Raw genomic sequence first — 21619 nt, 5'->3', positions numbered from 1 at the left:
AGGTTGCAGTGAGCCTGGATCATGCCACTACACTTCAGCCTGGGTAACAGAGTGAGATTCCATCTCAAAAAAAAAAAAAAAAAAAGCAAGGAAGTAAGGAAGAAATGGAAAGAAGGAAAGAGAAATGCTACACATGGCCAGGTGCAGGGGGATTACAGGCATCATGCCTATAGTCCTAACACTTTGGGAGGCCAAGGTGGTGGATGTCTTAAGCCCAGAAGTTCAAGACCAGCCTGAGAAACACAGCAAAACCCCATCTCTACAGAAAATTATCCAGGCGTGGTGGTGTGCATTTATAGTCCCAGCTACTTGGGAGGCTGAAGTGGGAGAATCACCTGAGCCTGGGAAGTTGGGGCTGCACTGAACCATGATCACGCCACTGCACTCCAGCCTGGATGACACAGTAAGAGATCCTGTCTCAAAAATAAAAATAATAAAAAAAGAAATGCTACACACTTACTACTCGTAAAATATAATTATTGCCAAATAGGGCTTGATAAACACAGAAAATACATGAAAAGATGACACACAGTGATGTAAGCAAAAATAGTGGAGTAAGAACCTCTGAAAATCCTCTCTTCTATAAGGGGAAAGAGAATGCTGACAAAATCTGGGGCTGCGTATTCAAGAAAAACTGAATCTTGGTAAAACAATAAGCTTTACGGCATTTCAACTTTCCCTATTCTCATTGCCTCACCCTCTCAAGCTCCATGGTAACCTTGAACATCAGTAACACATAATCACAGTGAAAACCAGCAGCCTGGTAGTCAGTGGGGGCAGGGGGGTGGGGTTGGAGTTTGGGGTCAGAGCTCCTTTAAGCTCCATTTTTAGAAAATGTCACCTGCGTGGTAGTTCCCAGGAAGATCCACTGACAAAATGTCCTCATTTGACCTGATTCAGAATTCACCCAGACTTTTTTCTAGGGCCAACTGTTGGAAACTATCAGAGGCAACTGTTTAACATCATGATCTCCTGACTTGGTATGTAACAGCTGAAGTAACAATAAGCCAACAAAAAGCTTAAGAAACATCAGGAAAATACTACCGGAGGCTTTGAAAAGCTCAAATATATTCTTGAGAATCTAGAAAACATGTGATATGATTTGGCTGTGTCCCCACCCAAATCTCATCTTGAATTGTAGCTCCCATAATTCCCACATGTTGTGGGAGGGACCCAATGGGTGGTAACTGAATCATGGGGGTGGGTCTTCTCATGCTGTTCTCGTGATAGTAAGTCTCATGAGATCTGATGGTTTTATAAAGGGGAGTTCCCCTCCACAAGCCCTTTTGTCCGTCACCATGTAAGATGTGCCTTTGCTTCCCTTTTGCTTTCCACCATGATTGTGAGGCCTCCCCAGCCATGTGGAACTATAAGTCCATTAAACTTCTTTCCCTTATAAATTACCCAGTCTCAGGTATGTCTTTATTAGCAGCATGAGAACAGACTAATACAACATGGCACAGGCACAGGGCTAGGTACATGCCAAAAACCACGCACCTGCTCAGGGAAGATCTGAGAAGGCCCTAAACTCAGTCTAGCTGACCTTAAGAATACAAGCAGGAGATAAAAGGTAAGGCAGAGGTATTAATGGCTTGCATGAGCATTGAAGGCTGCTTAAAAAATTTGAGCTGCAGCGGGCATGGTGGCTCATGCCTGTAATCCCAGCACTTTGGGAGGCTGAGGAGGGTGGATCACTTGAGGTCAGGAGTTCGTGACCAGCCTGGCCAATATGGTGAAACACCGTCTCTACTAAAAATACCAAAATTAGCCGGGTGTGGTGGCAAGCATCTGTAATCCCAGCTACTCGGGAGGATGAGGCAGGAGAATCGCTTGAACCCAGGGAGGTGGAAGTTTCAGTGAGCCAAGAAGATTGCACCACTGCACTCCAGTCTGTGCGACAGAGCAAAACTATCTCAAAAAAAAAAAAAAAAAAATTGAGCTGGTTAATAAGCAGGACATTATAAAAATCAAAATGTTTAAATGGATGTTCTGACCAATTAATCCAATCTTTTGAGATTATACTACTGTAGGTCAAAAATTTGAGGGGGGATTTCTTTCAAATATTGATAGGTCAACGAGGAGGTAAATTGGAAAAATGCAAACAAAAAGACGTTCCAAGAGCAGTAACAGCCAAAACTAACGCAGCGCATTCATTCAAAGATTTAAGAGAACCTGCTCTAGTGTATAGGCTTCTTTGGGAAATCTAGTGTGTTTCTGCATAAGGGGTGCCATCTTTTGTCAAGGAGGTAACCAATATCTACTGAAATGCCCGATGTGTAGAACTATTTTTGCCCTTGTGATATTCACACTTTGACCTCAGGGTCACTAATATGTTGTCGGTTTTCATTTTCCTTGCTTTTTCATTAGCATTCATATTAATTTCTAAAGCAAAGTGACAAAAAAGGAAACAGACTGCTTCACCTACTTAGTAATTGATTATCAATCACATTTAAAAGGAAGATTTTTCTCCCAATGAAATGCAAGTAACTCACTGGAAAAAAAAAAAAAAAAAACCCTAAAAACTACATAAATTAAAAGTTTACATTTGCTACAGGGTCCATTTCCTAAATGATCTCTTTTCATCCTTTATTATCTAAACAGAAGGAATCAGACAAGCTATCCCTCCTCAATATTCTCTCTGAACACAAGATGAAACATCTACCATTTTAAACATAATCCCTTTTAATCTCCTCCTCACTACCTTCCCCCAATACCCTTAAGAGACTTAAAAAAAAAAAAGAAAGAAAACTCTTGAAACATCTATATTATTCTCCATTCTCCCTTTAACTTACTTCAATGAAGACTTCCTCTCCGCACTCCAAAAACGACTCTTTTCAAGACTTCCTCAGATTGATAGGTGCACAATAGTTCACATTTACTATAAATTATCAGGCTATATATTTACAATGGGTAGATTTTATGCTATGTAAATTATACCTCAATAAAGCTGTTGAATCAGAAAATCTATAAGAAACACAAATTTAAATCCATAGCATCAAAATATTTACAACTGGTATGTTAGTGTACTATTCAACCTTGTAATCATTGTAGCAAACTGTGTGTTTGATATATATTAATGTACTTTAAGCATTTAAGAGAATAGATTCCTGATTTTAACTAAGACTTTAAAAGTACTGAAATTTATATTTCATATTTTTAAAACAGGAGAAATCTAATTTGATGAACTGCTAAATTGATAAATTAATCTGGTAAGTCTATGTAACCAGATGATTGTTGATGTCGATTGTTAAATAAATTGGGTGTGGTGGCTATGAGACCCTGTCTCCATTAAAATTTTTAAACAATGTGTTATATTAATATAAAAAGGCTACTGACGACCTGTATGTTGCCATTTATAATCTTCATCTTATTCAGTCTCTCAGCAGCATCTGACAGTTGATTTTCCTTCTATTTTGTGATTTTATTATATTTTTGGAGATGGGGTCTCACTATGTTGCCCAGGCTGGCCTTGACTTTCACGGGGCTGGTGCATGTGTGATTTTATATGTTAATGAGTGCATAATGAGGTCCTAGGTGAAACCTAGGTCAAATCCACAGCCATGTTGGGTCTAGTCATTCTTAGCCAGCTTGGCAAACACCCCGGTTTTTCAAGGTCTTATCAGCCCCTAGCTTATCCAGTATTTCTTTCTATAATTTATTTTTTGAGATGGAGTCTCACTCTGTTGCCCAGGTTGGAGTGCAATGGCACAATCTTGGCTCACTGCAACCTCTGCCTCCTGGATTCAAGCAATCCTCCTACCTCAGCCTCCTGAGTAGCTGGGATTATAGGCGCCTGCCACCATATCCAGCTAATTTTTGTATTTTCAGTAGAGACCAGGTTTCACCATGCTGGCCAGGCTGGTTTTGAACTTCTGACCTCAAGTGATCTGCCTGCCTCAGCCTCCCAAAGTGCTGGGATTACAGGCGAGAGCAACCACGCCCAGTGTATGCAGCTATTTCAACAGTTTCCTTTTGCTAGTCATGTGAAACTGCTGCCTGGAATTTTCTATTCTCCTGCGACCACCCTGTTATTATTCCTGTCTCAGTTGCATGGGTATTTACATGTGGAAAAAAAACCCATCGAGTTGTACACTTAACATCTGTGTACTTGCTGTTTGTAAGTTATACCTCAACATAAAAATGTTTATTATCTGTTAAGAAAAGGTTCAAGGCTTCCAATCCAATTAAAACATGCATTTCTTACTGTAACAAACTAATAAAAGGATCATCATAGGTTAAACAGCTATTACTCCTGCTGATAGCTGAGACCCTAGAGCAAAGAAAAAATATTTGCTGAGCATCCATTACTCAGAGCTTATAGTCTGTGGGCCTGGAGTACACAGGTTGTGGGACCCTCCTGGACTCTGCCATTTAGTAGGAGGCAGAACAAGAGTCCAATGTGAAGTCACTGTGGCTTACAAAATAGAAGGAGGGGTCAGAGAAGTCTTCTATGGTATTTTGTGCATGACACATGCTATGCATACATAAAAAAATACCCTTAAGTCAAAAGCTGAGTATAAAGTAGACTGACTTCCTTAGTGAGGCTGAGTGGATATCACGAGTAGTGGATAAGAAAGGCAGAAAGAGGATAAAATTCTGTCAGCTCTTACATACAAATCTCACTTTAAAATGAATTTTTAGAGGATGCAACTTTCTGCCCTCAGTCATCTTTTTAAACCAACACATACTTTACTGACAGTAAGACAAACCAAAGATATTATTTGAAGGATACTTGGAAGATGTCAACATTGAAGAAAATATTCACTTGAAACCTTAAAATAACAAAGTTTAAGTTTCTAAAGTCATTCTACAAAAAAAGTCACAAAGCAACAAAAGCCATAGCAGTGGTTTCTCAAACCTTGAGCATGCTTCAGAATCCCCAGGAGGGCTTGTTAAAACAAAAGTAGCTGGGCCCAACCCCACAGTTTCTGATTAATTAGGTCTGGGGCGGGGTCTGAGAATTTTTATTTCTAGCAAGTTCCCAGATGGCACTGATGCTGCTGGTGCTCGGACCACTCTTTGAAAATGCCTACTACACGTAAACCCGGGAGGTGGAGCTTGCAGTGACCTGAGATCCGGTCACTGCACTCCAGCCTGGGCGACAGAGCGAGACTCCTCCAAAAAAAAAAAAAAAGAAAATGCCTACTACATCTAAACAGGAGCACAACGTCTTGGGATTCAACCCATTAAGCAGCACATTTTTTTTAAAAAAGTCCATCTTTAGCTATTTTTCCTAAAAGAAATTAGTTTGCGTGATATCACTATTTAGTAATTTTACTCAATCCCTTTAATAAATTACTTATGGTAAAAAAAAAAATTAATTCCCCTGCAGAGAAAGCCAGTTTTCACTACGGAAATTATTAACCTGAGTGACATTTGTAATGTATGAATTCTGGTTCAGTGAGTTTCTTTTAATTTTGAAGTTGAGAATTATATAAGAACATGCATGGCAGGCAAGTTCCATGCAGAAGGTTATAGTAAATTATTTTATACATTATTCTCTCTCTCTAATCTGCATGGCTGTTGAGGTTATTCTCATAAACTAACTGGACATATCCCAGGTGCAGGTTTGGTTTGACTCAAACAGTATTTCAGGCGGGGGAGGAAGGGGGTATGGTTTGAACCAACACTTAAAAATCAGGTGCTCTGACATTAAAATTCAGGTTTCCATCTACTCTTCAAGGGAAAAAAAAAAAAAAAAAACAGAAAATATGGCAACATTATTCCCAATAGTCTGCAAGTAACAATCATCTAGAGTTGGGTTGCAGCTGCTCTAGAGAGAGAACTTGAGCTCTAGTTGGCTATAGTCCCTATTTATTTTCTGTTGTCTTTAAGCTAATCCTCTCTGCTCACTTATTTATTGGCCTAACCCTATAAGTTTGCGTATCTGGGTACTCAGCATAAGAGGGAATAGTTTCAGTTTCAAGAAGTTCATATACACTGGCATAAATTAAGTATGGTATGGGTGGGTAAATTATTGAAAACTTATATTGGACTCAGTCTCTTACAGCCTAAGGTTGATGAGTTGTGTGATCTACCAGCAGGTTACCTCTACTAATTGGAAATTCTTGTGTTAAGAGCCTTCAAGCTGGGATGAGCATTCTCTAGGCCAGGCACAGTGGCTCATGCCTATAATCCCAGCACTTTGGGGAGGCCAAGGAGGACAGATCATGAGGTCAGGAGATCAAGACCATCCTGGCTAACATGGTGAAACCATCTCTACTAAAAATACAAAAAATCAGCTGGGCATGGTGGCAGGCACCTGTAGTCCCAGCTACTTGGGAGACTGAGGCAGGAGAATGGCTTGAACCCAGGAGGTAGAGCTCGCAGTGAGCCGAGATAGCGCCACTGCACTCCAGCCTGGGCTACAGAGCGAGACTCCGTCTCAAAAAGAAAAAAAAAAAAAAAAAAAAGCCTTCAAGCTGGGATGAGCATTCTCTGAAGGAGAGGTGTCAGGTTGTGACCCTTCCTGTCTGGCAAAAAGAATAGTGTAAATGATGGGCATGCCCGCAGAAGCATGCATGCAGAATACCTATTAATTATCTTAACATTTTTCATTGTGAAACAGAAAAGTAAAATAGTCTATAGGCTACATTGTAGTCTATATGCAATGTAGAGTGACCATCTGTGTAACTACAACCCCGTCAAGAATATCAAAACATTACATCCGAAGTCCCTGTGGCTCACGCCTGTAAACTCAGCACTTTGGGAGGCTGAGGCAGGCAGATCACCTGAGGTCAGGAGTTCAAGACCAGCCTGACCAACATGGTGAAACTCTGTCTCTACCAAAAACAAAAAATTAGTTGCGCATGGTGGCTTATGCCTGTAATCCTGGCTACTCGGAAGGCTGAGGGCAGGAGAATCATCTGAGCCCGGGAGGTGGAAGTTACAGTGAGCCGAGTTTGTGTCACTGCACTCTAGCCTGGGCAACAGAGTGAGACTGCGTCTCGAAAGAAAAGAAAGGCCACTTCTAAATTACAACTCCTTACTTACCTCTAAAAACCAGTGACTTATATGATAATTTGCCTACTTTTCCTTATAATTCTTCACCTAAATCTGCCTGCCTCCTTAACAGTATCACTTCATTTTGTCTTTTAATGTTGAACTATAAATTTATTCTTTTGCATCCGATTTGTATTTTTCTTTTTATTTTTTGAGACAGTGTCTCACTCTATTGCCCAAGCTGGAATGGAGTGGTGCCATCTCAGCTCACTGCAACCTCTGCATCTAGGGCTCAAGCAATTCTCCTGCCTCAGTCTCCTGAGTAGCTGGGACTATAGATACAGGCCACCATACTTGGCTAATTTTTTATTTTTAGTAGAGATGGAGTTTCACCATGTTGGCCAGGCTGGTCCCGAACTCCTGGCCTCAAGTGATCCACCTACCTCAGCCTCCCAAAGTGCTGGAATTAGAGGCATGAGCCACTGTGCCCAGCCTGCACCTGATTTTTAAAAATTCAATGCTAAGATACATGTTAACTTTCCTTTTGCTCAGCCTCACCACAGGTTTAGCAATTTTACAGGTCTTTCTGCTGTTCCCTGTAATAATTTCTATCTTATACTTGTTTGCATTTATTGTGTTGCTTTTACCAACTTCTTGATACAAATATTTGCTCATTAATTTTGGGCCTGCTTTAAGGCTTTTTTTCTTTTTTTTTTTTTTGACAAAGGCTCAAACTCACTCTGTTACCCACACTGGAGTGCAGTGGTACGATCAGAGCTCACTATAACCTCAAACTCCCGGGCTTAGACAATCCTCCTGTCTCAGCCTCCAAGTAACTAGGACTACAGACATGTGCCATAACACCTTGCATTTTTTTTTTTTTTTTTGTAGAGACAGGGTCTTGCTGTGTTGTATAGGCTGGTCTCAAACTCTTGGCCTCAAGCGATCCTCCTGCCTTGACCTCCCAAAGTGCTGAGATTACAGGCATGAGCCACATTTTTATTAAGTATTGCTTTCTCCATATCCTACAAATTTTGGTATACTTATTCTTAATCATTTAGTTAAAATAGTTCTTAATTTCCATTATGTCATCCTTAATTAATGAGTTATTTAAAGTATGTATCTGAATTTCCAAACATATGGAGATGATTTTCTAGTTATCCATTTATTACTGATTTCTTGCAGTTACAGTGGAATCAGTACACATCTATATAATTTCACTCTGAAATTTGTTGAAACTTGTTTAACGATCCCGTCTATTCCAGCAAATTCTTGTAAAATACTACGTGTGTGCTTGAAAAGAATGTGTACTTCAATTAGGTGCAGTATTCTGTGTGTTCACTAGAATATGCTTATTAATCATGTTAATCAAATGTTCATTAACCCTTCCTGATTTCTTTTGGTATCCTTTTTTCATCAATTACTGAGAATAATTCATTAAATTTTTTTTTTTTTTTTTTTTTTTGAGACAGAGTCTTACTGTCACCCAGGCTGGAGTGCAGTGGTGTGATTTTAACTCACTGCAACTGCCACCTCCCAAGTTCCAGCAATTCTCCTGCCTTGGCCTCCCAAGTAGCTGGGACTACAGGCACGTGCCACTATGGCCAGCTACTTTTTGTATTTTTTAGTAGAGATGTGGTTTTGCCATGTTGGCCAGGCTGATCTCGAACTTCTAACCTCAGGTGATCCCTCCACCTCAGCCTCCCAGAGTGCTGGGATTACAGGCGTGAGCCACCATGCCCAGCCCAGAAATAAATGATTTATAATCACAGTAGAAAATTTTAATGAATCGGCTGGGCTCGGTGGCTCACGCCTGTAATCCCAGTACTCTGGGAGGCCGAGGCAGGTGGATCGCCTGAGGTCAGGAGTTCGAGACCAACCTGACCAACATGGCAAAAAACTCATCTCTATTAAAAATACAAAACTTAGCCAGGCAAGGTGGTGCACACCTGTAGTCCCAGTTACTCAGAGGCTGAGGCAGGAGAATCACTTGAACCTGGGAGATGGAGGTTGCAGTGACCCAAGATCGCACCACTGCACTCCAGCCTGGGTGAATGAGCGAGACTCCATCTTCGGGGGGGGGAAAATCATTTCTGGTAGTTCTGTAAACTTTTTATATATTTTATAGACATGTTATTAAATACATATAAATTTAGAATTCTATCTGGCAAATTAAAACCAATTATTATAAAGTAATTGTACTATAAAGTAATTAATGCTTTTTGCCTTAAATCCTGTTTTGTCTGATATTAATATAGCTACAGCAACTTTCTTGTGGTGTTTAAGTTTATTTTCACCTTATTTTTGAAAATTCAATACTAAAATACTATGTTCTTATATCTTATTTTCAGTCATTCTGTAAGTTTAAGATATATTGCTTGTATAACGCATATAAATTTAAAAATCTGGTTTGACAATCTTTCTACTACCAGCATTTAATCAATTACGTTTAATGTAATTACTGATACATTTGGGTTTCAGTTTACCACTACTTCTTGGGCTTTGTATCTTGTACTTTTTTCTTCCTTTAAATTATTTTTATCATTCTATTTTTTCCTTTTTAGTCAGAAGTTATACAACTTTTCTATTTGTTTAGTGTTTATTAATTACAACACATATCCTTATCTCAGTCAAGCATTAATTCATATCTTTAACCTCCTCCAAGACAATGCTTAAGAACCTTAGAAGAGACTAATTCCAATCACCTCCTCCAAATTTTTATGCTTTTTCTGTCTTGCATTTTAAATCTTTTTTTTTTTTTTTTTTTTTTGGAGAAAGAGTCTTGTTCTGTAGCCCAGGCTAGAGTGCAGTGGCACCATCTCGGCTCACTGCAACTTCCACCTCTCAGGTTCAAGTGATTCTCCTGCTTCAGCCTTCTGAATAGCTGGAATTACAGGTGTCTGCCACCACACCTGGCTAAAATTTTTTTTGTATTTTTTGTAGAGGCGGGGTTTCACTATGTTGGTCAGGCTGGTCTCAAACTCCTGACTTGAAGTGATCTCCACCTGGGCCTTAAATCTCTATTTTAAAAAAATCCCACTGGACACTGTATTGTCTTATATAGTAAATGTTCAAATGTTCATTTAGAGTTACCCACATTTTTTTTCTTTTGAGACAGAGTCTCGCTCTGTTGTTCAGGCTGGGGTACAGTGGCACAATCATAGGTCACTACAGCCTCCAACTTCTGGACTCAAGCAATCCTCCCACCTCAACCTCCTGAGTAGCTGGAACTACAGGCATGCGCCACCACACCTAGCTAATTTTTGTATTTTTAGTAAAGATAGGGTTTCACTGTGTTGGTAAGCCTGGTCTCAAATTCTTGACCTCAAGTGATGCACCTGACTCAGTCTCCCAAAGTGCTGGGATTACAGGCGTGAGCCACCGTGCCTGGCCTAGAGTTACCCCGTCTTTAACTACTTTCTATACTTTTTTTTCTATACTTCTGATTTAACATTTTGAATCACTTTCCTCCTACTTGCAAAGACCCAATAAAAGTCCTTTTTGTCTAAACATGCTAGTGGTGGACTCTGTTCTTGTCTATATAAAATACCTTTAATACCTTCACTTTTATCTTTCCTTTATTTTTTTACTTTTTGAGACAGAGTCTCGCTCTGTTGCCCAGGCCGGAGTGTAGTGGTGCAACCTCCGCTTACTGCAAGCTCTGCTTCCTGGGTTCACGCCATTCTTCTGCCTCAGCCTCTTGACTAATTGGGACTACAGGTGCCCACCACCACACCTGGCTAATTTTTTGTATTTTTAGTAGAGAAGGGGTTTCACTGTGTTAGCCAGGATGGTCTCGATCTCCTGACCTCGTGATCTGCCCACCTTGGCCTCCCAAAGTGCTGGGATTACAGGTGTGAGCCACTGCGCCCGGCCCCTTTCATTCTTGAACAGTATTTTCTGCTGGGTTTAAAATTCTGGGATGCATTTCTTTCCTTCAGCACACTAAAGAGGTTATTTCCACTGTCCTCTGGCTCACACTCTGCAAGTCAATCGTAAGCCTGATCGTCATTCTTCAGAAGTTAATGTCTGTTTCCCATCCCCCACTGCTTTTAAGATTTCTTTATATTCCATTTCCTGAAGTTTGATTATGAGTCTTGGTGTGGATTTAGTTTTATTTGTACTGTTATAAATTTGTTGGGCTTCCTGGATTTGAGGCTTGAGGTTTTTCATTTGTTTCAAAAAGTTTATCTATAATCCCATTCAATATTGCTATAGAAACATTCTTTCTCTTCTTTTTCTAGGTTTCCAATTATGACTGTTAGACTTTCTCACTCTATCTTCTACCTTCTCTATTTTCCATCTTTGTGTATACAGTGCTTCACTTTGAATAGTTTCTTCTAATCTATTTTCCATTTCACTAATTTGCTCTTTAGCTGTATATAATTGCCTGTATACCTATTCATTTTGTTTTTGAATTTTCAGTCCTCTATTTCAGTTTTTTAAATCTGAAAAGTCATAGAGTTTCCAGTCCCCAATACAACTAAGTTTGGGCTTTTACTTCCTTTAATGCTATAATAATAGTATTTCATAGTGTATGTCTAGTAAGTAGAATATTTAGAATCTGTATGTCTGTATTTCTTTTGTCTTTGCTTCTGCCAACTCTCACTTATGGTACCTTCTCTCCTTGTGTGCCTGGTTACCTCTGCGGCAGCATATTATAACAGCAAAATTTTCTTTTTTTTTTTTTTTTTTTGAGACAGAGTCTCACTCTATCGCCTGGGCTGGAGTGCAGTGGCCAGATCTCAGCTCACTGCAAGCTCCGCCTCCCGGGTTTACGCCATTCTCCTGCCTCAGCCTCCCGACTAGCTGGGACTACAGGCGCCCGCCACCTCGCCCGGCTAGTTTTTTGTATTTTTTAGTAGAGACGGGGTTTCACTGTGTTAGCCAGGATGGTCTCGATCTCCTGACCTCATGATCCGCCCGTCTCGGCCTCCCAAAGTGCTGGGATTACAGGCTTGAGCCACCGCGCCCGGCCAATTTTCTATATAAATAATTTTAGGCCTAGGATCATATTTCCCTCTAAGATTTCACTGCTTTTACCTGGCACCTATGGGCATTCGCGAAATAGAATTATCGTAATGCAAGTAAGCCTTAAGGTTTTTGGGCCACTTAGATAACGTGAAATTTTTACTGCCAGTGTGAGGGATGGTTTACTTTCACTTCACCCTTACTCCTAGGTGTATCTCTCGACAGAGTTCAAACTCGAAGTGAAGAATGATTTATAAGGGTTCCCAGGCTTGAAAGGACCCAGACTACAAGTTTTATCTCCTTCGCCTTGAAAGGACACCAAAGGTGTGGGCTCATGCTCTCAACTTCCTTTATCCTGATCAGTAAATGGCCATAAAACAAAAAATGGCCCTAATGCTAAGGCTTGCTCCTCTGTGCTTACCTTCTCTCTCAAAGCTCAACTCAATATCTCCTTATAATAGTGATTTGATGTTTAAGAAGATTTTTACAAACAACTGATCCAGTTTCTTAAGGTGACTTCAGTAAGAGAGCTGGTTTGAATCACCTGGCCTATCACTAGTTAAGGTCGAAATCTCCCAGCATTCTGTTATATAATATATCCTTAGTACATGGTCTTACCTTGGCAATAACTGCCCCAAGGTGAAAAAGTTCTATGGTATTCTTTGAATAGTAATAGCTCTTCTTGGTAGTACAGAGGAAGTATAAAGGATGAGATTTCTTTCAAGTTATAGTTCCTGTAATTTACTCATTCTATGACCCTGGACAACGATTTGTGTACAAAATTGAGTGGGGGATACAACATCTCCACATATACTAGAATATCAAATGAAAGAATGCAAAAAAGCTTGAAAAGGCCTACAAAACTGGCCAGGCGTGGTGGCTCATGCCTGTAATCCCAGCACTTTGGGAGGCCGAGGGAGGAGGATTGCTCGAGCTCAGGAGTTGAGACTAGCCTGGGCAACAAGGTGAAACCCTATCTCTACAAAATATACAAAAATTAGCCTGGTGTGGTGGCATGCACCAGTATTCCCAGCTACTTGCGAGGCTGAGGCATGAGAATCCCTTGAACCTAGGAGGCGGAGGTTGCAGTGAGCCAAGATCGTACTTCTGCACTCCAGCCTGGGCAACAGAACAAGACTGTCTCAAAAAAAAAAAAAAGATAAAAGAAAAAAACACCCCACAAAACTAACAAAAATTATCATTCTCTTCTCTCTTTTCTCTGCCCCATGGTGAGCCATTCATCAATGGCTCTAAGACACCATGGCAGGCCAAAGGTCAGCTGACATCTCAGGTCATTCATGAATGGTTGGCAACATTATACAAGACACAGTATTTCCAGGGTCAAATAAAGAGATACCTATTATCTGTATTTTAAAATATTTCTGAATACACAGTGTGAATGCATGCAAGTATATGGGAACACACCCAAACCCTTTCTCCCTCCCTCCCTTCCTCTTATGGGTAGCTAGTTAGTATCTGAGGTACCCCAATCAGGAATACATACCCCAGGTGTGGCTATTACAAAAGCATCAGCTACAGCTTTGAAATCTATACTAGAGGATTCCCTCACAAGTATAAAGGATGGTAGAAATAATTTTTCTGATGAAAATAGAATTCAATATAAGTATGTGTTGGCTGGAAATACTGTACAGGGTTCTCTTAACCTTGCATATATATGTGGGTTATAAGAATCTGGCAAACCAGGCAGCCTAACACTCTCTGCAGTGGCACTCTGGGCCTAGAACTCTGGTCCTGAGTCTGGACACTTAACAGAGGATTCCATCACCTGCGCCAATGAAAAGTTTAGATGTGTCCTGTATTGAGAATTTTTCTGCATCTGTTTCTACCTAACCTTTGATGTGAGATACATATCCAAAGGACAGGTTGGGGCTTTTCCCAGTCCACAGGAACATGCTGAATGACTAACTTTTGTGCCTGTTTGCTAATGTTCTTATCGGTCGCAAAATTTAGTCTGAGACTTGACTTTATTGTTACAGATCACCTGGTAGCATAATTTTAATATAGGAAGTTACCAGTTTCTACCAAACAAAAAACTTGCACCATTAGGAGCCACAAAATCAGTTCAACTCAGTTTGCAACAATTGTAGTGCATCAAATTTCCTAAATGAAGCCTGTTGGGACATAACCTCAAAGCAGGAATATTATGATTCTGATCAAGCTGATATACATACTTGCCATCCCAGGCCCTCCAAGAGAAAGGCTGTTTCTCTTCAGTGGGAAAACCACAGGAAGCTACAGAGACAGCCTTGGGGTGTGGGTTTTGCTGGGCTGGGGCGCCTGCCAAAAATACCATCGTTCTGTTCTTGGCCCCTAGAATGCAATGATACCTAAGCTTTTTTTTTTTTTTTTTTAAGTGATTTCCCCAAAACCACCTGGACTCTGTATTCTACTCAAAATGACGTCATTTAAAGAATATCTGTATTCAAGGGACTGTATGGGAGGCAACTACCCTACTTCAAGTAAATGCAAACCAGAAATATTTGCATTTTCAAAACAGTACTGTCTTGGATTCTTAGCAGCTGCATGTCCCTGCCCTCCAAATGTTTTTTAAAATACTTAAGCTGAAAATTAACCAAAATGGGAGATGAACTATGTTTGTCATAAACAGTTTCTTGAGAAAAAGCTTTTAAACTCTCAACCCTCAGCCTCCATCTGTGCTAAAGGATACCTAGAAGTTGCTCTAGCCCACATGACTTTCAAGATGCTACAGTCTGAAACACGACCATAAGAAATATATTCCTCTGGGTATCAGAATTCCCTTTTCAAAGGACAAGATTTCCAAAGAGCCTGAAGGAGCCTAACCAATCAGTCCTTGAAGCTGCTAAAAATTTAAAGTGAAATTATTTCCCCTGCTAAATAGTACAATGGAATTCTATGCATATGCATTAATCCTACCACATCACTGTCTGAGAGATGATTAATATGGTAGAAAAGTGAACAAGAAGTTGGAAATCCTCGACTTTCATGTAATTTCTCTGAGCCTGCTGCTTCTCTCCATCTGATAGACTGGGAAGCACTCTTGCTAGCCAATTCATAGGACACTGGAAAGGGATACTGGGAAAACATCCATAAAATGATGCCAAAGGAACAGAGAAATGCTGTAGCACTTGAAAAGATTAAACCAAGTCCTCCCTGCCCATGTTGCACTGGCTTCCAACCCATTTATAGCTGCGGTAGAAAGAGCAAGATGATTGAGGCTGTAAAAAGGCTTCCAAGAAGCAATGTGGGACAGGGACAAGAACAGCTGCGCTGGCAGGCAGCAGGCATGACCCTGAGCCCAGCACTGCCATGCTGGTTCTCTTCTGTCCCTGCCTCTAACAGCACAGAGAAATTCAGAGGGAACACAGACAAGAAACCTCTCCCAAGATTTATGCCAGCTCATCTAAAGTCGTAGGCTTAACATTGGCCACAGATACCTGCACAGATCTTCAGCCTCCAGGAAATGAGAATTCATCCTTCCCCATCAATGCATGCTCCGGGGAACATGAAACCTCAGCTTCATTTCGGTCAATAATTAAGCTCCTAGATTTAGAGCTGACATGAAAAGAAAAGGGAAAAGGAAAGAAAAAGACAAAGAATCTAAAAACCTGCACATTAGTATTTGCTCACATCTCGAGGCCAGGCCCTTTTCTGTTCCCCTCCTTTTTTGTCAACTTCTAAAGACGGAAAGTTTTTTATGGCTGTAAATGACAAAAATGAGTGTATTCAGGAAAAAAATGGGAATGGCACCTGATCTCTGTTCAGACAAACGAGCAATGGAAAACACTGACAGAGTGCCAACTACATGGCACCCATCACACGAGCTCTTATTCCATCTTCATGGCTATGGTACTGCAACTACTTTATACCTGAGGAAACTGAAGCTCAAAGTTTGAGATACTTGCGTAAGGTCACACGGTTAGTGGGTAGCAGATAAAGCCAGTGCTCACTGCTGCTGCACTAGCCATATCAAAATGTCCTGCCAGCTCTTAGCTCAAAAGATGGGATACTTTTGAATTCTCTTCTAACTTTCTCAGTTGTTCACACCCATGTGCCATTTTAAGCCCTGCAGTACTTTAAACAGTTTAAAATTTTCCTACGAATTGCTCATTCTCTTTATTCACAACACACAGCTTCAAATTACTTTCCGAAAAAAAAAAAAATCAAACCCACCCACAAAGGTCAAAAAGGTACCACAGCTGAGGCTATCACGAGGAAAATACTGTGAGAGTGGAAGCAATTTCCCAAGGAGAACATATCAAACTAGCACAGCCTAACAGAAACATGCAGTCAACCCCAGGGAGCACGGTGAAAGGGTCCATTTGTTGGGACTGCAGTCCTTTTGCTGAGTGGGATAGGATGACAAAGGTCTCATTTTCCAGGTATACTTTCAGCGCCTATTGGAATATTCTCAAAAATATGCAACTAGTGAGTGATTAGACAAAGACAGCAGATATTGTTAAATCAAACTCTTGCTCCTCCAATAGAGCTGGAAGACACACATATGTTTTTGTTTTCTTACTCTGACATTAGTCTATTAGCAAGTCATTTTGCACTCTTTTAAAAATCTGTGTACCTTATGATTAAAATCAATCTTCCTTATCAGTCTGGTCAAATTGAACTAAGGAAAATATTGTACTCAGGCATACTAGCAATTTCTTTTTTTTTTTTTTTTTTTTTTTTGAGACGGAGTCTTGCTCCGCCGCCCAGGCTGGAGTGCAGTGGCCGGCTCTCAGCTCACTGCAAGCTCCGCCTCCCGGGTTCACGCCATTCTCCTGTCTCAGCCTCCGGAGTAGCTGGGACTACAGGCGCCCGCCTCGTCGCCCGGCTAGTTTTTTGTATTTTTTTAGTAGAGACGGGGTTTCGCCGTATTAGCCAGGATGGTCTCGATCTCCTGACCTCGTGATCCGCCCGTCTCGGCCTCCCAAAGTGCTGGGATTACAGGCTTGAGCCACCGCGCCCGGCTTTAGCAATTTCATGGAAGGTTTTACTCAGGCAACAAATAAATGGTCTTCTTTAAGAGCGATGTTGACTGAGCTCACATTCCACTTTTGGGATACGTAGGAGGTTTCAGCACAACAGTGAGTAATTACAACTTGCCTCAATCCCCACTTTCGTTACCCTCTCCCTTCAAGGCCCTTTGTGGAAGAGCTGACATATAAAGAAAGGAAAATGCAAAGTACAACTGAGAACTAAGAGAAATCCAAATTTTTCCCAGGCCTTCACACATAACACAAAAATATGCTTTTGTATGGATTTCTGTGCCAAGTTGGAAGGCCAATAGAGTTCTTTAAAATATCCAAATGCTTCAGTGAATTCAGAGTTAATTACAAAGACACCTTAGTGGCCTAGACTTATGACAACAGGTGAGTTCCGATTACGATCTGTAGTCCTCGTGGGAGGCTGAGCATATATTCCAATGATACTGCCCTTACCCAAGACTCTGCTGAATGCACACTTGTGTACTGTCAAGATGGCTCCTCTAATTTGCAAAACTTGCTCATGTGTATTCTCCCACTGACTGTTCACATTTGGCACACTTGCAGTAGCTTAAGGCCCACACAGGCGGTATTTTCCCATTTTAGTCTGATGGCTATAAATTCAAGATGTCTAACTTTGGTATGTGATTTAACCAGTCACATTAGATATTCTAGAGAAGAGAACCATGTAGGTTTTTCTGTCTTAAAAAAAGCACTAACAAAACTTTCATAATGAAAGAATTATGTAAAACTAGAGAAGGTCAGACACTCTAGAAAACTAAGATTAAGTTCATATCACTATCATAAATACAATATAAGATGTTATATGAACGAGTCATAAGGGTAACTTCAGGAATAAGACATTCTCAAACAATTATTTCACATCTCCTTTTTTTTGTTGTTTTTGAGACAGGGTCTCTCTCTGTTCCCCAGCCTGGAGCACAGTGGCACCATCTTGACTCACTGCAACCTCCGCCTCCTGGGTTCAAAGATTCTCCTGCCTCAGCCTCCCAAGTAGCTGGGATTACAGGCACACACCACCACGTGTGACTAATTTTTGTACTTTTAGTAGAGACAGGGTTTCACCAAGTTTGGCCAGGCTGCTCTCAAACTCCCGACCTCAGGTGATCTGTCCCCCTCAGCCTCCCACAGTGCTGGGATTACAGGCGTGAACCACCATGCCTGGCCTATATTTAGGTATTTAAAACAATCTATTTAAGTAGTGATATATATATTGTATAAAGCCTGTGTAAGAGCTCACATGTCCATAAAAGCTTTCCCAGTTCCAGCTGATGATTCCCTTGTTTTAGCAGCTAGGTACCATTTACAAGTCCATGTTCCTCCCTCCCTATCTTACAAAGTTATTGAGGGTATAGGCAAGAGGATGAAGATGAACGTACTATATAAACAAAAAAAAAAGAAAGAAGGGGCCGGGCACGGTGGTTTACACATGTAATCCCAGCACTTTGGGAGGCTGAGGCGGGCGGATCATGAGGTCAGGAGATCCAGACCATCCTAGCTAACACAGTGAAACCCTGTCTCTACTAAAAATACAAAAAATTAGCCGGGCATGGTGGCGGGCGCCTATAGTCCCAGCTACTCGGGAGACTGAGGCAGGAGAACAGCATGAACCCCCCGGGAGGCAGAACTTGCAGTGAGCCGAGATGGCGCCACTGCACTCCAGCCTGAGCGACAGAGCGAAACTCCATCTCCCAAAAAAAGGAAGGAACATGAACAGTGGCTAGTTGGGGACCTTTGCCCATCAGGAGTCAAATCAATGCACCCTACTAGCAGAGGGAGAACTAACCCTTTGAACTCTGAGCAAAGTTAGTACTGTCCTCCATCATCCAGTTGGATACAGCTGGGCCTAAAGAAATGAAATAGTTGACCAAGAGACTACACAATCTCAGACACAAAAACTAGTGGCAAATCAGCCCCTGCATCTACCTTTACTACAGTTGAGGAAAAGGAGTCCCAGAGAGAGATGGTGAGTTCCCAAAGCCATAGGGGCAACCATGGTGGGACTGGTTACAACTCTAATATCCCAGTATCTCATCTAGGAGAGCTTGGGAGCGGTACCAAAGAGACAGAGCAATGGTGCTTTACTAGGATCTGCAGGCACATTTCAGGGACTTCATGAAGCCTCTGAAATTGTCTGTAAAACTGCGTGGCTTTGCATTTTTTTTGTTTTTGCTTTTCTTTTTCCTCTGTTGCCCAGGCTGGAGCACACGATCTCCACTCTGCCTCCCAGGTCCACGCCATTCTCCTGCCTCAGCCTCCTGAGTAGCTGGGACTACAGGCGCCCACCACCACACCTGGCTAGTTTTTTGTCTTTTTAGTAGAAACAGGGTTGCACCGTGTTAGCCAGGATGGTCTCAATCTCCTGACCTCGTGATCCACCTACCTCGGCCTCCCAAAGTGCCAGGATTACAGGTGTGCGCCACCACATCCGGCCGGCTTTGCATTTTTAAGGGGAACAGTGGTGACTGTTTTCATCAGTCTGAACATAATCCATAACTCAAAAATATTTAAGAACAGGCTGGGGGATAAGACTAGAAGTGAATGAGATTAATTCCAAACGTCTGAAGACTATGCTTGGGCCAGGCTGCCAATGGAACCATCTAAGGAGAACACAGCCCTAAACTTTCTGGTCTGAGTGGCAAAAGGGATCCTGTAAGAAAAAATTTGTCTGGGAAAACTAGATGTGTTTGGGACCACAGGTGACACGGAAAGGAGTAATCATCACAAGCTCTAACTACTAATTAAGTGGTCTTAAAAACCACAGGTCAAAGTAACGAGCAAGGCTGCATTCTCTGGAATCATGGAAAAGGTTTTGGCTGTCATTGTCAAGAGACATGAATGCAAGGTTTCTGCAGCCTTTCAAAGCCAGGGCAGCCTTGGCCTTCAAATCCCTGATTCAATCCCTCCCATTATACCTGTGTGTGGACAGTGAGCCCAGAAAAGGCTGCATGTATCTCAGGAGACCTAATGCGATCACAGGGGTCTTTGTTTTCTTATTTCTGATGTCAACACCAGTCCCAGGAGTGGGCAAAGGCCTTGGTACTTGGCCACAGGGAACTGGATACACGTCAGCCATTGTAATTTCCCTGGGAAACAAAATATTTTCCCCACTCTATGGATGAGGAAATAGAAGCAAAGGGAGAAACGTCCAAGGTTTTTCAAGGCGGTGAAGAGCCAAGAGTTCTGAGGTTAAGGCTTGTAGCTAAATACTCCTCACCAGCTCTGGCTGTATATTCCATCTCCTTTTGGGAACCAAGCAGTTCTAGAGATTGGAGAAAACACTAGTTGCTAAGGACAAGATGTGGGATACATTTTACACCACACAACCATACATATGGAATCCATCACACATTAAAATAGAAGATTTGAGGCCTTGCTGGGTAAATGAGATAGGAAAAGAGAACCTGGGAGTTACTCATCATTTTCCAAATCAGAGATTTATATCCCTTTTGGAAAGGAGAAGGAAAATCTGGCTGTGGCCCAGTTTTGAGTAACATTTGCCACTGAGAAGCTGTATGCAAAGATTCCTGGCACAGGCTGTGGAGAGCTCTTCCGATTGGGCTCTGGCCAGTCCTTGTAAATGATTGAGATTTAAAACCCTATCAAATCTGAGAAGCAGGGAGTATCCTCAATACAGCCCCATAAATCCCTTATAGTAGGAATGTTCAGGGAAAAATGATGTCTATGTATAGCTATATACATATACATATATATTTTACGTCAAGAAGTGTCGACATCACCAATTAACAGTGATCTAAATGGCTGGATCGTGGTTATTTTCTTTTTTAAATATGTTTTCTGATTTTTCTGCAATTAACAATCCATTGCTTGTGAAATAAAGGAAATATAAAATATAAAAGCTAATAAAGTGTCAATAGAGAGCCAGAACTTATCTCATTCAACTGACTCATTGAAGAAAAGAAATGGAGGCGGGCAGAGTGGGGGAGCACCTTGCTTGTGGTCACTTGGCAGTCCAGCAAGGGATGCAGAGCCAGGACCCTGGAAATCCCCTGATTTCCTGCCTTCCACACCACCCTGCTGCAGCTGCTGGATTCCTTAGGCTAGGAAACCCCCTAAAAAGCTCGGTGCTAGGTGAGCAAGAGTTTTACACGGAATTGTAAAATTCAAAACAGCAGCTTTAAGCATTAGACAACATATACCAGATTCCAGCTCTAAGGATGGCCACAAATAGAACAGCACTCGCAAAGACAAGAGGACGATTTGCAGAAAATTGGTTATTCCAGGCTCAGCCACAACTGCTCTACTGAACAACTTCATAACTGTGCCATGTCTTGTTGTCTCTGGCTGTTATACATGCAATTCTCCACCGCCTGGAATTCCTCGTGTTCTCTCCCCCAGGTATTTCTAGAAACTCCTACTTGACCCTTTAACATCAATTCAGAAGTCATCCTCTGCAAGGCCTTCCCCAGTCATCCACATTTACAAAATTAATTGGTATTGGGATGCCATAACAAGAGGACAGACCTTGCTTACGGCATTTCACAACGGAACAGATCATTACTGGCTTATGAGTCTGCCTCACTCTCTGGACAGTGTTCCTTGAGGACAGTGGCTATTTTAATCATCTTTGTATCTCTGGCACACAGCAGGGACTCAAATGTCAGTTGAATTAAATGAATGTCTGCTAACAGACACATGGTAACAATTTAACCCTTCCTTTCAAATCTATGATTTGCCTGTCTTCC

The 21619-nt window shown here is 41.4% G+C and overlaps 1 protein-coding gene across 11 annotated transcripts in view; it reads right to left on the bottom strand.

Moving 5' to 3' along the window:
- The window catches only part of ATG7 (autophagy related 7), a 273593-nt gene that overhangs the window by 143470 nt on the left and 108504 nt on the right, over window positions 1-21619 (bottom strand). Inside the window, exon 18 of one of the 11 annotated variants that reach the window (XM_033210690.1) lies at window positions 15345-15468. The exons of the other annotated variants lie outside the window; for them this stretch is intronic. Coding sequence (XP_033066581.1) covers window positions 15463-15468 — 6 coding nt within the window. The 3' untranslated portion in view covers window positions 15345-15462. Of the gene's footprint in view, window positions 1-15344; window positions 15469-21619 lie in introns of those variants that run through there. 11 annotated transcript variants of the gene reach the window in all.

Source organism: Trachypithecus francoisi, unplaced genomic scaffold, assembly GCF_009764315.1.
Source record: "Trachypithecus francoisi isolate TF-2019V2 unplaced genomic scaffold, Tfra_2.0 Lachesis_group0, whole genome shotgun sequence".
NCBI lineage: Eukaryota > Metazoa > Chordata > Mammalia > Primates > Cercopithecidae > Trachypithecus > Trachypithecus francoisi.
This window is presented reverse-complemented; position numbering and strand designations above follow the sequence as displayed.